This window comes from Corythoichthys intestinalis, chromosome 7 (assembly GCF_030265065.1).
Source record: "Corythoichthys intestinalis isolate RoL2023-P3 chromosome 7, ASM3026506v1, whole genome shotgun sequence".
Classification (NCBI taxonomy): domain Eukaryota; kingdom Metazoa; phylum Chordata; class Actinopteri; order Syngnathiformes; family Syngnathidae; genus Corythoichthys; species Corythoichthys intestinalis.
The window spans coordinates 37,285,247-37,301,996 of NC_080401.1; the positions used below are offsets into that span (position 1 = coordinate 37,285,247).

At 37.1% G+C, this 16,750-nt stretch overlaps 1 protein-coding gene across 1 annotated transcript in view; it reads left to right on the forward strand.

Moving 5' to 3' along the window:
* Positions 1-16,750, forward strand: part of faf1 (Fas (TNFRSF6) associated factor 1) — a 134,003-nt gene that overhangs the window by 83,961 nt on the left and 33,292 nt on the right. The window contains exons 13-15 of the mRNA XM_057840868.1: positions 766-920; positions 11,099-11,235; positions 11,527-11,615. Coding sequence (XP_057696851.1) covers positions 766-920; positions 11,099-11,235; positions 11,527-11,615 — 381 coding nt within the window. The remainder of the gene's footprint in view (positions 1-765; positions 921-11,098; positions 11,236-11,526; positions 11,616-16,750) is intronic.

Genomic DNA, 16,750 nt, shown 5'->3' on the forward strand with positions numbered 1-16,750 from the left:
TGAATCGGCCCGATGAATGAGTCCCCGGCTCCTTCTCTCTAGGAGCCCTGGAGATTATTCTAAAGCTCTAATCGTTGAGCAAACACAGCAGTGCTCTCCCATTCCTATTCTACACAGGCCACAGTATAGCACAACTTGGTCTTTCACTCTCCCTCGCATTTAACACCCCATGTAGATTTTTTTTTCCCCTTCATGCTTTTTGTTGTACGCAGCCTAGATTACTATTGCTCAGAAAGGCACCTTCTGATGCTGCCTGTCACTAAAAAACAAGCCAAGAGTTTTTCTATTTGTTCTTTTCATTGCAAGAGAATTGACATGTAATTTAGAGAGCATTATTTCCAACATTGTCCTTTGGAACCTTTTATACTTGTGGGTGTGTTTGTTTTTTAATTAGATAGTCAGCGGGGAAAATGCTGGGCTTATACCAAGGTGTCAATATCTTTGGATTTGGAGCTTCGTCAATATTGTCTGCCCCTGCTGCTACTAACCTGAGTAGGCTGTTGGCATTTGGTGTAAAATAAATAGAGTGATCAGTCTATTTTGTTTTCTCCCTATCTTTGATGCTTCTGCAAGAGGTTTTATTTACACCACTCTCCACTTGATTGTGTGTAGTATTTGCCAATTCTGGCCTTGCCTTTGTCTATAGAGGTCATGCAGTCTCCTTACCTGCTGGCAAATTTATGATTATTCCACTTAGATTTTAATACTGGTCAGTTAGTATGAAATTAGTTTGAAATCTTTAACAAATTGTGTCCCTTTCTGCAGAGAAAGCTGCTGGCTATCTACCTCCACCACGACGACAGTGTCCTCAGCAATGTCTTCTGTTCCCAAATGATGTGTGCTGACTCCATTATCTCCTACTTGAGCCAAAACTTCATCACATGGGCCTGGGATGTTACTAAAGAAGCCAACAAAGCCAGGTAGCAAAGTTATGATGTAACACTGTCCTGTTTGGGGTAATCCGAAAATGATTTTGACTTATTCAGTAACAGCTGTTTAAATGTATGCAATAGTTGGACAGCCTATTGCAGTCCGGTGCTTTCATTAATACTGATTTGTAGTTAATGAAGAGGGTATTGTTTGTCTACGAGTCTCGTCAGAAGCTGAACTGTGTGCAGTTTTCTGTCTTGAATATCATATTCAGACGTTGTTACGGTCTTTGTATTAGTTTTTCTGTGTCTCTAACTTATCATTGAGACTATAACTTGCATGATCCATAGACTTCACTATCAGTTGACAGGGGCTGGTCCGTAGGGGGCCTATTTTCAAAAACTTAAAATTCAAATATTTTCAAAACCAAAGCCGCTAGCGACATTAAACCAAAACAGAAACCTCCCTTAGGCATATATGAGTCTCCATAAGCAGCGACATAAAAAAATTCAAATTTGTTCCCTAATAAAATCCCGATTCTTTTTCTATGCAAGTATAACAAAACGTAAAATGGCTATAAAATTCTGAAATTTTACGCTAGATGCACAAAAATTACCAAATGCAGAGATAATCACGTATATTTTCAGGATCAAACAGCAATATTTAATATGTTTTTGCCCAAAGTAGCAACTTTTTTTTTGTGTGAAAGTTTTCAACACCTAACAAATCATTCAATTTCCACATCAGAAGCTTAATACTTGAGGAAAGCATGCAGAATCATTTTAATGTTACTCAACAAAAGCAAAATTACCATTTATCTATGCGATCTGCAATCGCAACATGTTTAGGTTGAATTCCTATATTACTATTGCCTAAGCACGGAGGCACGTCTTGCTGGCTATCTGGCCCTCGTCGCTTTTAGATTAAAATGTTACATAAAATAAATGCGTAAAAGGCCAATTTTTTTTGTATGGACGCAGAAATGTCTAAACTACTACTTTTTTGCCAAAAACGGGCAGCTGGCTGAAAATTACCTAATCATTTGGATGTAAACTTACGCTACTGTGTATGGATACAACATGGCAGCCATCACAAAACAAAGAGCTTTTTCAGATTAAAATTCTTGTTAAATAAATGCATAAATCCCATACATCTATTGATATGAACATAGAACAGTCTAGATTATTGGTTAAAAGTAGGGCTGTCCCAAACGACTAATTTTCTCCCGATTAGTCAGCCGACTATTTTTACGATTAGTCGACTAATCTAATAATTTTTTTTTTTTTTTTTTTTTTACTAATTTAGCAATGAAATTTTTGTTGACGCTTATCAATTCACAAAAAACATATTGGAACACTCAAATTATTTATTAAAGTACAAATAAACACGTAAATAACAATAATCACAAATAAACAATGAGTTCAAATGCTGATAGAATTAACTAGTGTAGCATCCCGATTGAAAAGATGGTCTCTTAAACTGATGGTTTACAACTTTTATTCTATCCTTGATGTAAACACACTGTAAGAGCTACGGTGCACACAAATAAAGCAACACAATTAGAAATTAACAAAAACTTTTCACCTTTTTCCTTTTAAACCTTATTTATATATCAATGAATTGCCTATATGAATTGCCTTTACCTTATTACCTTATCATTGACAATCTCTCCCTTGAGTGCAATGACTGTATATACTGTATATATTTATGACCTTTTAACCTTATATAATTTTCTATACATTAAAATAAACCATAACATGAAATAAACCTTTCAATTAGCATTAAGTACAATACTAATAGTACTTATAGGCCCATTGTCAATGAAACATTATTATTTAGTAAGGCGACAGCACCCTCTGGTGTACAAAAAATGAAGGAAAAAAAAAATTACAAACCGCGTGAAGGCGCTTGAGTTGTTTATTCACGGCCGACGCGCAGCCAAGCTTGGCACTGAACAGACAGGACAGAAGAGTGTACTCTCCTTTGTTTCTTTGAAATAAGTCAATGTTTTGGACACTCTGGTGCGCTTTTTTTTGGCTTTGTGCCGCTTTCCCCGCTTGCAAACAGAGCATCCGACATTCTAACTTTCCACGCATATATTTTTTTAACCCTTCATTAACCGTCGACGGGATGTTGTGCTCGTCGACGGATTTACGTCATCGATGACGTCGACTATGTCGACTAGTCGGGACAGCTCTAGTTAAAAGTAGGGCTATCAAAATTATCGCGTTAATGCGCGGTAATTAATTTTTTAAATTAATCACGTTAAAATATTTGACGCAATTAACGCATATGTCCCGCTCAGACAGTATTCTAACTTTTGGTAAGTTTTACAGCAAGGCTTTTTTTGCTGTCTAACAGCGAACTCTTGTGGTCGCTTTGCGACATGGTTTATTGTGTTCTTGCCAGTTCAATATGGCTGCACGACGTCTCGGGCTGACGCTTACGTTGTAATATTGTGCTTATATGATCCTTGGACAAGATTTGTCCGTAAGTATGGTTGTTGTAAAGAATGTACATATTATGTTAGTAAGCGAAATGTTATATTTTTTGTATGAGACGCTTTTTGTTTATGTTTATTGAACCTGTATAGCGTGCTAAGCTAACGTTGTTGCTAATGCAATGCTTGTGTCCTTTTTTTTGTAGTTTTACAACGGTCTAAAGAGGACAATGGTTTGAGGCCATTTTATTAATAAATCAGATGAAAAAGGAAGAAGTCTGATTATTAAGGCATCGTTCACTAGCTGTCTAGCTTTGGAAAAAGTAGATGCTTCGGCGTGAGGACAGCATAGACAGATTTAAATGACAGTAGAGTGAAATGCCCACTACAGTCCTTATGTACCGTAGGTTGAATGTATATATCCATCTTGTGTCTTATCTTTCCATTCCAACAATTTATTTTACAGAATATATATATAATTTACAGAAAAATATGGCATATTTTATAGATGGTTTGAATTGAGATTAATTACGATTAATTAATTTTTAAGCTGTAATTAACTCGATTAAAAATTTTAATCGTTTGACAGCCCTAGTTAAAAGCAAAAAAACAAAACAGGCATTTATCATTCATTTTATGTAAATATTTCGAGATAAAATTACGCTATAGTTTAATCCAACGTGGCAGCCGTCACAAAACAAAGAGCTTTTTAAGTTGAAAATTCTTGTAAATAAATGCGTACATCCCTAAATTTCTATACATTTGAGCTTAGAACAGTCTAGATTCTTGGTTTAAAGCAAAAAAACAGGTAGTTATCATTCATTTTACATAAATATTCAGAGCTAAAGTTACGCTTTAGCGTTTTTTTGCCATGCATTTTTTTCCACATATAATAATTACCTTTAATCCTCGACCAAATCGCTCGAGACACTCCTGCCTGCTTGTATGCAGTAAAACCTTCGTCCTTTTTCCACCTAAATCTGGGGTTTGACTGTAGCGTGTGTTTTGAGTTTACCACAGTGAAAGCCAAATGCTCTTCCTAGGTCGGCCCTCAACGGGAAGGTGTGGCGCAATGTTAGTGGGAGCTGTCTTGTCAACTAATGGTGAAGTCTATGAATGATCATAAAACTTGGTGGGAGGATGCGTGGTACCCAGAGGTAGAACGAGTTTATAATTTTTTAAAAGCAATTATTCTCATTTTATTGGAGTGAATTTTAAGGAAACGTAAATATCAGTCCAATCAATCCAATTGATCGACAAATAGCCTAACAGTCTAAACCAGCATTTTATATTAATACGAGGAATTAAAGAGTAAAGATTGAAAGGGTCTCTATTGTCACTGTAGAGCGCACAATGAAATAGTTTTCTAGTTTAGTAGGTACGGCTGACTTATTTTGTATGATTAAAATATTTTCAAGCATTCTTCTCTCTTACTTTTAAAAGTTTTGGTCTCAGGAGTCAGGACTAGTGAGTTTACGCATACAAACTGTTTTATTACTTTGCATGTGTATTATTTAACATTCGATGGGTGCGATATAAATTGTCTCATATTGTTCATATTCTAGTGGGAATATGTTAAACATTTGGAAGTGAACAGTCATCATGTGTCGCTGATGCCAGATGTCAACAGTAAAATTAATATTGAATGTAGAATTTAATCATGTTTCATTAAAAAAAAAGTGTCATTCAGATTGTGTAAATAGCGTGTAGGTGAAAGCATGACAAAGAATAGCTCATTTTTTTCTGAAAATCAAGATAAGAATAAAGGATGAGAGGATTTGTTTTATTTTTGTCGGGTTTTTACCTTCTCTGTATAGGTTTTTTAGTGGAACAGTGATGAACTACAATTTATAAAAGTTGTATGCTGTTAGAACCTAAAATACATGATTAACAAAATGTTCTATAGAAATTAAGTAGTACAAAAGGACATGCAGGTGGACCTGCATTTTTCCCCCCTCAATCCTCAAGTTTCCCACTTTGCTAATTTTCATTTTGAATATCCCACTTACCAAAGTGTTTTTCCACTTGCAAGAACCCCCTGAGTTAAGCCTGCCCTCTGGTAGGAGCCGTTTAAGAAAGACTCGCACCCTGACCCCATCCCTCCATTATTTCTTTTAAGGAAATGCCCTCCTTCCTTCATTCTGTTCTCCATTCTCTTCCATTGGCCTCCTTTGCTTTTTGCCCCAGCTGAGCCTTTTTATTGCACATTAAAGGCAGGCAACATCTGGAGCTTTTCATCACACACAGCTAGTCACAGCTTCGCCGCTAACGCATGCATGCACAAATGCACACTCGCTCTCTCTCACAAACACGGCGTCTCGGCATTCTCACGCTCCCGGGTTGATCCAGAGTGACTGTTGATTGGCATCAATCACAGTTACGTTGTGTATGGATGTGTGAGCAAGTGCGACAAACCTGCTGAAACTGGAATGCGTCTTCGTTCTGTATTCTCTCAGGCTGCCCAGTCATATGATTAATTATACATGAGTGCAGTTTCACCAATTGGATGCCAAAATATTTGTCACCCAAGGGAAAAATGATTGATATATTGTACTGTTGTTGTGGCCTTGCATCTGACAATTACAAGTGGATAGCAATATTTTAGTCCTATCTTGCAGGGATGGACAAAAACTACGTTCCTTAATCCTATTGATTCTTTGCAGTATATTTGGGGAAAGGTTAAATCAGCTTTGCACCCCTGAAATTGACAACTTCACGTTTATTTCAATTTAGGGCTGCAGCTATCGAATATTTTAGTAATCGAGTAATCAACTGAAAATTCTATCGATTAATCGAGTAATCGGATAAAACAAATATATTTTTAGGTGAAGAGCAATTATACATATACATGAGAAAACAAGACATTTCATGTAATCTTGAACCATTTTCAGTCAATCAATGTCTTTATTTTCGATGTATATTGTTGAAAACAGCCAACAATTGCATCTCAGATGTAACTAGAATAAAAAAAAAAGACTAATTCACTGCTTTCACTCAAAAAACTTTTAGATCTTATTAATATATATATATATATATATATATATCTTACCTAAAAATGCCATTACGCTTGATAACACACATCACTTAAAAGTTAGGATTTTTTCCCACGTGTTTCAATTGAATTTCTCTTTGTGTCAATCCATTTTTAAGTTCTAGTTAAGTTTTAAGTTAGTCTAAACTGTAAGTCCTGATAGGATTTTGAGTTTTTGCTGAGTTCAAAATAAATGTATGATACAGGCTGTATTGGAGCACATTAGGGACCAGTGCTACTTGGTGTTTTATCCAGCAATGACTACTGAGCTAAAATTGATAGTTAGCATGATTAAGTTTTTATTTTACACCCTCATCACTCCACAATGCTATGTTATGTTAAAGCCTGTATGTAAGACACGTTAGCCACGCATCGACAGTGGTCTTAATTAATTGAAACCTAGCCCTCCGCAGGGCTAACGTTCTGTGAGCTAGTAGCGACAGTAACGTTAATCTTATTTATTAGCGCTTAGCGCTCTTTATTAGCGCTTAGCGCTGTACTGCTTTAAGATGGCGGCTGTTTACAAACGCTGCCCAGACGCGGCCGAGTCTGTCATTTGGCATCTAGTTCAACATACATGTGATCTCTATGAGACGCACCAGACGCTGCCTGTTACCAATGTAGCATTGTGCGGGCTAGTATTTAGCAACGTCGGCGTCGTTTGTGGCGGCTGTCGGCTGCGGTAAGTTTTTTTTTTCTTCTTCCTCTTCCTCTCCGCACGTGACAGCGCGCTGTCCCGCATTAAATGTAGTCCTAGCAAAACGTGATGCTTAGAGCTGTCAAAATAAACGATTACTCGAGGTGAATAAAATTACTCGGATCAGTTTTTAAACTCGAGTTACTCGAGTTGCTCGAGTACTCGTTTCAGCTCTATTTCAATTTGGTGTTATTTTGCTTGTACTGTACTCACGTCTCACCACTGGCTTGTTTTGTTTTTTAAAGAGCATCATAAACACAAACCATCTCCTTTTTGCTTGATTTCCCCTCTTGACATCCACGTTATCTGAAAGCCTAACCTGTCAAGACGGAGACCAACCAGTCATTTTTTAAATACAAAACATGTCCGTTTGCTTTCAGAAACACTTTGCTTACGACACGGTGAGCTGTCAGAGCATCCAGTTCCCATACCCATTCCAGTACAAGCGGCTGTCAGATATATTCCCTGCAGTGCTACTCACTACTGTACTAGCCTGAGTCATCAACTGCTCACTGAAGCACATGGCTTATCTACTTAAATCATCAGTCATCAAGTTGATGGCAAGAAATGCAAGGTGACATTGCAGGGAAACATTAACTATTTTAGTTGTCTGGGTGTTCAGCGAGAGGCGGGGATGTCTGACAAATTGGAAGCTGCCAGTCATATTTGCCAGTAGTGCAAAGTCTTGAACTCTCATTAGTTTAGTGCAGGTGTCTCCTGCCCTGAAGCGTTTGAAAGGCTATGGTTCTTCACCATGTCATTGTGCCTCAAGTAAACGGTTCTACAGTGTTGATGTTAGGACAGGCTTAAATGATTATTTTGATTTGACAATAAATGATTAAGTTTGCGACCAGTCGGCTAAACGGTTTGTTTAAACCGTATAGTTTACTGTCATAATATCATGGGCTAAACATTTTAGCTATAAATGTGCATCAAAGCAGAAAACTGTGCTGGTGCAGTTGGACTATGAATATGATGCAACTGTATCATTAAGCCTGTCACGATAGTTATTATATCAAGTTATCTGTAGAAACTATCGTTGGCCATTTTATATCAATTTATCGCCCGATCTCTGTGTTGAAGTGCCTTGTGCTGCCTTGTTCTCTCTCTCCTTCTGTAAGTAAATTAGCTGTCTGGTGGAGGAGGGACTCACGGACATGCACACACAGTGCAGAGAATAAATAATACATATTTTTGCATCGATCCAATCCAAGTGACTACAGGGCCATTATTATTAGAGGTGGGAATCTATGGGCACCTAACGATTCGATTACGATTGCGATTCAGAGGCTACGATTCGATTATAAATCGTTTATTGATGCAAAGTTAGTTAGAAAAATTGTACAGTAAATAAAATACTTAAGTCCCCATTCTATATCAGCAGCTTTAAACTACATTCAATTAATTTAATGTTGTAAATCAACTGTTAAAGTTGTTGCGATTACTCCCGTTATTCCATAATTTCCCTTGAGTCTACTTTCGACATGTGGAAGTTTTAAACTGATTTAAAGATAGATTTAAGTCAAGATTTTGCCGATTTAGGAGTATTTTAGATAAAAAGTTAATTACCGGTAGGTTCGCTTGGAAGGTTCGCTACAACAGCCTTCTAGGGAAGTCTACTGCTTTAAGATGGCGGCTGTTTACTAAGTCTGTCATTTTGCATCTAGTTTTGTATACTTGTGCTGCTAACGTGTCATTTTGCATCTAGTTTTGTATACTTGTGCTGCTAACGACGCGGAGTCTGTCATTTCGCATTTACTTCTTTACACATGTGATATTTACTCGCATCTAGTTCTTTATACATGTGATATCTACCGTAGCATTATGTGGACGTAGTTTGTAGCAGCTGTCGGCAGCAGTCAGGTATTATTTTTTTTATTTATTTATTTATTTTTTTAATTGAGCATCATGAGTTGAGCCAGAGCCGTGAGTTGAGCATTGTCATTAGACAAGCATGATGTTTACTCTTGGTCCGTTCCTCATTGCGTCCCGAAGATCGCGCTGACTGTTTTAGTTCCGCTTTACTTGACATATTTCAATAATCAGAATTTGGATGTTTGTGAATCGTTCTCGAATCTTCCATGGCCGAATCGCGAATAATTTAAGAATCAAATTTCGCACGCCTCTAATTATTATACAGTAGTACAGTATACAGATACGATACTGATACTATTTCATATATTTATGGTAGCTGACTCTTCAAATCGCTAAATCTAATTTTTCATGATCTTCAAGTGTTTCTGTGATAATTTATAAGTGGCAAAATTGTGCCAGCAGAAAATAAAGTTCAATTATACAGTCATTTATTGTGGTAGTTCTGGGGCAAATATTTCATCCTACAAAAACTATTACTGTCACAGGCCTTCGTATCACAATTTTCCAAAGGAAAATTAAAGTGTTGTCTATTTTCATGAAGGACCACAGAAATAAGAGAATAGTTAATATATATATATGTTAAGAGGCTTTTTAATTTTCAGGTAGACAATGTCTCTAAATGATTACTCAAATAACAAATATTGTTGATTCACTTTATACCCGATTATTTGTAGATCAGGTTCGGTAGTTTGGCTTGCTACTGTCCTCTGTCATGGTATATGGACAGTATGAAAGACATATTAATCAGTAATTCATGGATTAGGCTAGGTCAATTACTATTCCCAATACATTTTGTACAATTGTGGTTTTCAGTTTCACAAAGGCTGTTTTCTGCATGAGCATGACAGGTTCAGGTTCATGACAGGAAGAATTTTAAAATCCCGCATCGTAACCCCAGCTATAATACAGCAACAAAAAATACCACACACTGAATTAATGGTGGATGGAAAAAGAAAAAGATCCTATATTTTCAGTTTCACCACCTATTGGCGTGCCCTTCATGAATGCCATTTCCCAAAATATTGCAATTTAGTCTTGACTACATTTTGATAATGATTTTCAGTACTTTGACTTTGAGATGGATGACTAAACCAGGTTTTCTTGTGTTTGATTGGAGATTTTAGATTGAGTTACCCTTCAAGTTAGTGTCTATTGTTCACTGGTCTTTCATTACAGGTTAGAGTTTCTCCACAGGCCATTGTAATGATCTGCCTCAGCTGTGGTCTACACAGGGATAAGTGTCGGGGCAAAATGATCAGTAGGATTTTGGGTACCGAACTACCTTGCCACATGGAGGTCACTCAAAGTTTAGTAATTATATCCACCCCCCCCCCTTTTTTTTTTAAATTTAATATTAAAAAGGTCATACTTTTGTGCTGTTTCCTCTTTAAAAAAACAACAACAAAAGAAACAAAAGAAACAAAAACATTTAGTTAGTCTTTATCAATATTTACACCGAGGGCAGTCTGTACCAGTTCAAGCTTCCGGTGTAACACTATTTAACAATCCTGGAAGTTACTCTCAGGTTTGACTTGATGTTTTCATGAGCTGCAGCTCCTCCTACAAGGCATCCTTCAACTTCATCACCCTCATCTAACCCATTGTCGTTCCTTCCATTCTATTTCTTCCTTCTATTTTACCAGCCTGTTATTAAAGTAGATCTTATTAAAAGGCATGAGGGAAAAAAGTAATCTATATTTGCATTCAGTCTATAGCAATTCATTAATATTATGACATTTAGAGGGAGCCCAGCGGGCTCGGGCTGCCTGCTACCCTTTTCCCTGCTTGAAATGTTAATTTAAAAACTTCCCTCTTTGTAATGGAATAAGAAATCCTCTCTTACCCTATCAATTCTGGGAGTCTGGCGAGGCATACTAATTCACACAATTGAGGTAGCATGTCACTCTGATGGAATAAAAAGCTGAATTGGTTTTAAAGTCCTTAATGCCACCAGTTGTGTGCATTTCTTTATTACGTGCGATCCGAAAGCAGAATGAGCGCACACATTTTTGTACGTCTGCGTATATGTTAAATTAACGAGAGTATTTACATAATATTTATAGAATTATGTATCTTTTTTATTTAATGTATGCTTTTATGTGTATGTTGTTTTTTTCCCACAAAAAATGGTAGCAAATAATACGAAAACAATGCTTTGATTCTTGCTGGTCTTGTTGTCTTTCAGGTTACTTACCATGTGCACGAGACATTTTGGCAGTGTGGTGACACAGACTATACGCACTTACAAGACAGATCAATTCCCTCTGCTCCTCATAGTCATGGGAAAACGTACCTCCAACGAAGTTCTAAATGTTATTCAAGGTGAATATCCTAATATTTTTTTAATGATATGAACTGAATAAATGTTCCATTTTTGTAATAGCAATGATATTTCATTTTTCTTGTTTTTGTCAATAATCCTTCGATTAACTCATTAGCTACCATTGACAACGATAGTGTCCAATCCATTTGAACTGGGAGGGACAGGCAGCAAATGATTGGTGCAAGCTCTCCCAGTCAATATGGTTTTAACATCTATCACGGCCAATGGCAACCAATGAGTTCATTGGAAAGTCCTAAGAGATTTGATTATGGCTGTAATTTGCCTCTCAGGTAATACGACAGTGGACGAACTAATGATGAGGTTAATGGGAGCAATGGAGATATTCACAGCACAGCAACAAGAAGACATTAAAGACGAGGTAAATGAGCCCACTCTGTCAATCCTAGCAGAACAAATCTTGTTTTATATATTGTAGGGTTGCAGCTATCGAATATTTTAGTAGTCGATTAATCGATGGACTAGTTACTTCGAATAATCGCGTAATCAGATACGGAACATGAAAAATTCAAATACAGTGATACCTCAGCTCACGAACGCTTAAGCTCACGAACTTTTCGCCTCAAGAACATTAAATTCGCGGGCATATAGTCTCTGCTGACGAACTAGTTTTCGGCGGACGAACCAATTCACGCGGTCGAAAAGCGCCACGGGAAGCTGACGCACGCTCACGGCGTCCCAGTTCGTCCCCTCACTTTCGTTGAGTGCGGACGTGGTTTGTGTTTGATAGACATTTTGGACCATATTGAGTGTACTTTTGCTATTATGGGACCGAAAAAGAGTTACCTACAGTCCTTATGGAAGGTGACTCGTGTTACCAATTCGCCCTCGACTGGTAATTGGCGGTGCTTTCAGCTTCCCACCGTAGTGAGAAGTGGACCGGCGAGTCACGTTGGCTCGTTGTCGTCGGTTGTCTTCAGTTCGCCCGATTTCCTCTCCAGAAAGGTGGCGGCGTGCATACAAACACCCAGAGGCGTCGGATGGCGTTTTGTGGGCACTTTTATTAACAACCAAAAGCATGTGGGGGGCACAGCAGTGGAGTCTACGCTAACTGCGCACTTTGCCGGTAACACTCTCCTTCCAAACAGTAACTCCCTCCCTCCCCCTCCCTCCTCCTCCCACTCCATTCCATCAAGCCATCAACTACCATCACAAAGGTAAATAAAACGACTTTATTCTACAGTACAGTTTATTTCTTTAATTATAATACAATAGCACATTTATTATACATAAAATAAGGTATATTTTTGTGTAGTTTTAAGGCTTATTTAGTAGAAAATTATGTTTTATGGGGACCTGGGAACGGATTATTCTCATTTTAATGGTTTCTTATGGGAAATAAATGTTCGGAAGACGAACTTTTCGCCTTACACACACTTTCTGGGAACCAATTATGTTCGTGAGCTGAGGTATCACTGTACATGAGCTGAGCCTCAAACGGTATAATTTTTTTTTTTTTAAATGAGGATCTATGTACAAGAAAAAAAACAATTGGCTAACTTACATAGAAAAAGTTCGCTACCTTAAATGCTATGAAATGCTAAAGTTTTTTAAAATGCTCTTAACAATTTTTTCAGACACATATTCCTACAAAAAACGGTTCAATATGCCTATAAACTAAACTATGAATGCAATAAAAAACATTAGCTCATACAAAAACTTAGCTTACTTTGGTCTTAACAGGGAGCAGTTGGCTCATATGCAATAAAAATCATTACCTCAAACAAAAACTTAGCTTACTTTGGTCTTAACAGGGAGCAGTTGGCTCATTTGTTCAGCCATGTGAAAAGAGGTAGACCAGAGGGCAGTGTATCCACCCTAATCAATAAAACTGAATGCAAACACTTTAAAAAAATAAACCATTACAACGCCACTTTCGTTAAACGAATACTCGAAGCAACAAAATTTAATCCGAATATTTTTTCTAATCGAATACTCGAGTTAAATCGATTAATCGTTGCAGCACTAATATATTGAAAAATACATAACTTATTTTTTCTGAGGTATAATAACAGAGAAAATGCTAAATAAAAGCGAGTCTTTCCAGGAAGTGGCCGCCAGATATCGGGGCAGACATTGTATCAATGCCGGTACCTATTTTAGCCAATTAAATGCAAGTAGAGGTAGTCCCCAGGTTACAAACCAGTTCCGTTCCTATGCTGGCGACATAACCCGAATTTCTGTGTAAATAGGAATTAACCCTTTAAAAAATAACTATCTAAAAAGTCCAAAAGTATCTTATTTTGTGTGGGTGTGTGGCTGGACTGTCGCCTTTGCTTCTATGACTGCGTAGGACACTCGTCTGACATGGATATAAGACTGGCTCACATAAGGCTTTAAGTTTTTTCAGCTAATATATGTTTATGTTTGAGTTTTGTGTGAGCGATTCGCTATGAAAATTGTAAATACGTTAGCATTCATAGCATTTAAGCTAGTATACTTTTTCTAGGCAAATTGGGCTAATTTAATCCACTAAATTTACATTTTGATCCGACGGATGGACTCTAGAACACCAATTGTTTTGTATCAGGTGTTTTATTGTTAAAATGTGTGTCATTTTGAACATAAGTGTTCATATGTGTGCTACAGCTTTACAAATTGTCAAATGTGAAGGAAGGAAAACGCTTCAAAAAACACAATTCCCTTGTTTTCTGTCTGTCAAGCTGAACAACTTCACGTTTAGTGAGGACAGAACACATCAAGTTAATAAAGTTAAAAACAAAATACTGTGTGGTACAATAGGGTACTGTTTACGCAGTTTTAAAGAAAAAAAAAAAACGACTGGACACGATGGCGGCCGAGACTCCAGCGTCGCAAAGTCGAAATCGCGTAAATCGAGTCCGTCGTAACCTGGGGACTACCTGTATCTCATATTGCCCTCACTTCATCATTACGTCTTTAATGCCCACGATCCAAGCATCTGTTCTCCAGTCTAGCAATGTCAAATTACATGGGTAAAACCGGCATCACAAAATTTCTCTGCTTATAAACGCTGTCATTTTTTCTGTTTTAACATTATTTTCTCTATCAGGTCAAGGAAATCTGTGATTTTCATACTTCAATACTTTGATCAACCATCTGTGACATTAATTTTATTTATACTATTTGTGGTTTTCCCTTTAAATGTACTTCATATTCGTGTGTTGAAATGCATTGGGAAATTATAATACAATACTCATGTCCTAATAATCTTCTCCCCAAGTGAGGATTAACTTTATATTAGGTTTCACTACGCTATAGTTTTTCCCCTATCATCAAACCTTTATCCAGAATATCTTGTTTGGCATTGCACTCTTTCATTAGTAACAATGGAGGTTTAAAGAAGTGCGTTTCTTTACCTGGCCCGTAACTGGTGGCTGAATAGTAACACGCTTGAGCAGAGCAGAAAGCATTGTTAACTTTAATGACACACAGACATTGTTTCACCTCATTCCTGTTTAAGTATGAGTTAAGGGAAAGATTCCCACACTTGCCAGTTTGCTTTTCTTTTGACTACAGTATCGATAAATGACAGTTGTCACTATGTATTAGGAGTTCAATAATAGTCAGTGAGCAACTATGCTGATTTAAAAGCTGTTGCATGTCATTTATGGGAACCGCATATAAGGAGTGACTGGTTGGTCGTAATTTCTCAGCGCAAAACATTTCTATCAGACAGTGGAAAAACCACAGTAAATGTACAGTAAAGTTGTTCTGAAAAGGTATTTACGTTGGCTAATAAGCCAGGTGCAAGCCTGCCTAAAGGAAATAGCCTGGAAAATTGTCACATGAAGACTGCATAGATTTTGAGTCGTTTTGAAAGCCTCATGCAGCTGTGTACTTATCTATTAGGACCAATAACCGCAGGAATTGAGTCAATCTTCTTACTGACAGGCCCTATTCCCATCTTGAGAGCTGAGTGGGTGAAGTCAGCCTTGACATTGCTGCAATTCTAATCTTCATGTTGACTTGTCCTAAGTATTTGTCATTTTTGGGAGGGTATTTTACAGTGTTAGTCTTTTACTTGATTTTCCCCACTGGACACACCATAAACACAGACGTCCACTCACTTCAGACATTCCATGTTGACATTGTCTAACAATGGTGCAACTGGATAGCCACTTTGTGTCCTAAACATTTCAGACTGCCTCGAAAGTCATTCGAGTGGTTGTCTGTGTTTTTATCTTGGTGTCTATCTACTCATCCACTGGCTACTCACTGAAGCTCTTGTAGCCTCCTTTTATATGCATCATATGTCCACTATTCTGGGAAAACTATTCACAGTTCATTCAAGAGCAGTTGCTCGTGTTGAACAACTAACAATTATATTTATAATTGATCAGTCGGATGATTAATTAAACGATTGATGGATTCATTGGATGAATGTCACTTTTTTCAATTACTTTCACAATTTAACTTGAAGTTGTTTTACACATGTTGTAAGTAACAGTGAAGACAAAATGGATTACTATTTCATTAAAAAATATTTTATTACAGCTTCCTGACTTAACTGTATTCTAAAACTGTACTGTTTTAAGTACATAAAACTTGTTAAAGTTTTTAATAAAGATTCTGATTATAAAACATAAAAAGAAATTCTTTGTACACAAATCAGACAAAAGTCGTGCTCAATCAAAAAAAGAAAAGTGCCGCTAAAAAAAAATGTTTTTTCTTGTGGGCAAAGCGCTGATACAAATGGTATAAATGACTCATTTATTTTCTTTAAAAAAGCTACACGAAAAAATCGAATAAGGAGGAGGCAGACTGTAATGAATCAGTTTTCTTTATCAAACAGTTGTTCATTAATACAATCCAATTTCGAAGCACACTCTCTTGTATGACAATTTACAGTTAGAGAGTGTTGGAAGTAGACTCTAAGCTGTTGTGTGTGGTTTCTTTCTAAAAAGAAATGAGACAATTTTACTATCTAACAATAACTGAAGTGCTAATATGCTTCTCCAAAACACAATACCAACGGGCACTTAAGACACTGATTAGCATAATCGCTAACTAGCTTCGCGTTCCATGCTAAGCAGTAACGTCTCATCAACAAAGAAAGCACACATCACAATTGGCTTCATTTGCTCACCTCTGGCGGAGGCACACTAGATCTAACAACACAAAAGACAGTCTAACTGTTGACACTTCGTAATATTATTGATTCAGCAACCCAACCTGAGTGTAGCGCTGAACTCTCACTCTTTCTTGCTCTAATCACTGGCGCGCGCAACCTCACATGACACACAAAAAAGGACCTAAACGGTACTGCTCATAGCTTCCTGCAAAAATCGATTATCAAATCTGATTTTAATCCATTAGTTGTTGTTGTTCAGAGGTGATAGATGTTAAACCTGAACCAGGACCAAGAAAACCATCCATTAGTTGAAGATTACGAAATATTTCATTGAATTGTTCTGAAGTGAAGATGGGCTACATATTCATTAAAAGTTAACAACTACCTCTCTAGAGCGCAAAAGTCACAACAAACTACCTTGTGCTCAAATAAACAGACCTGAA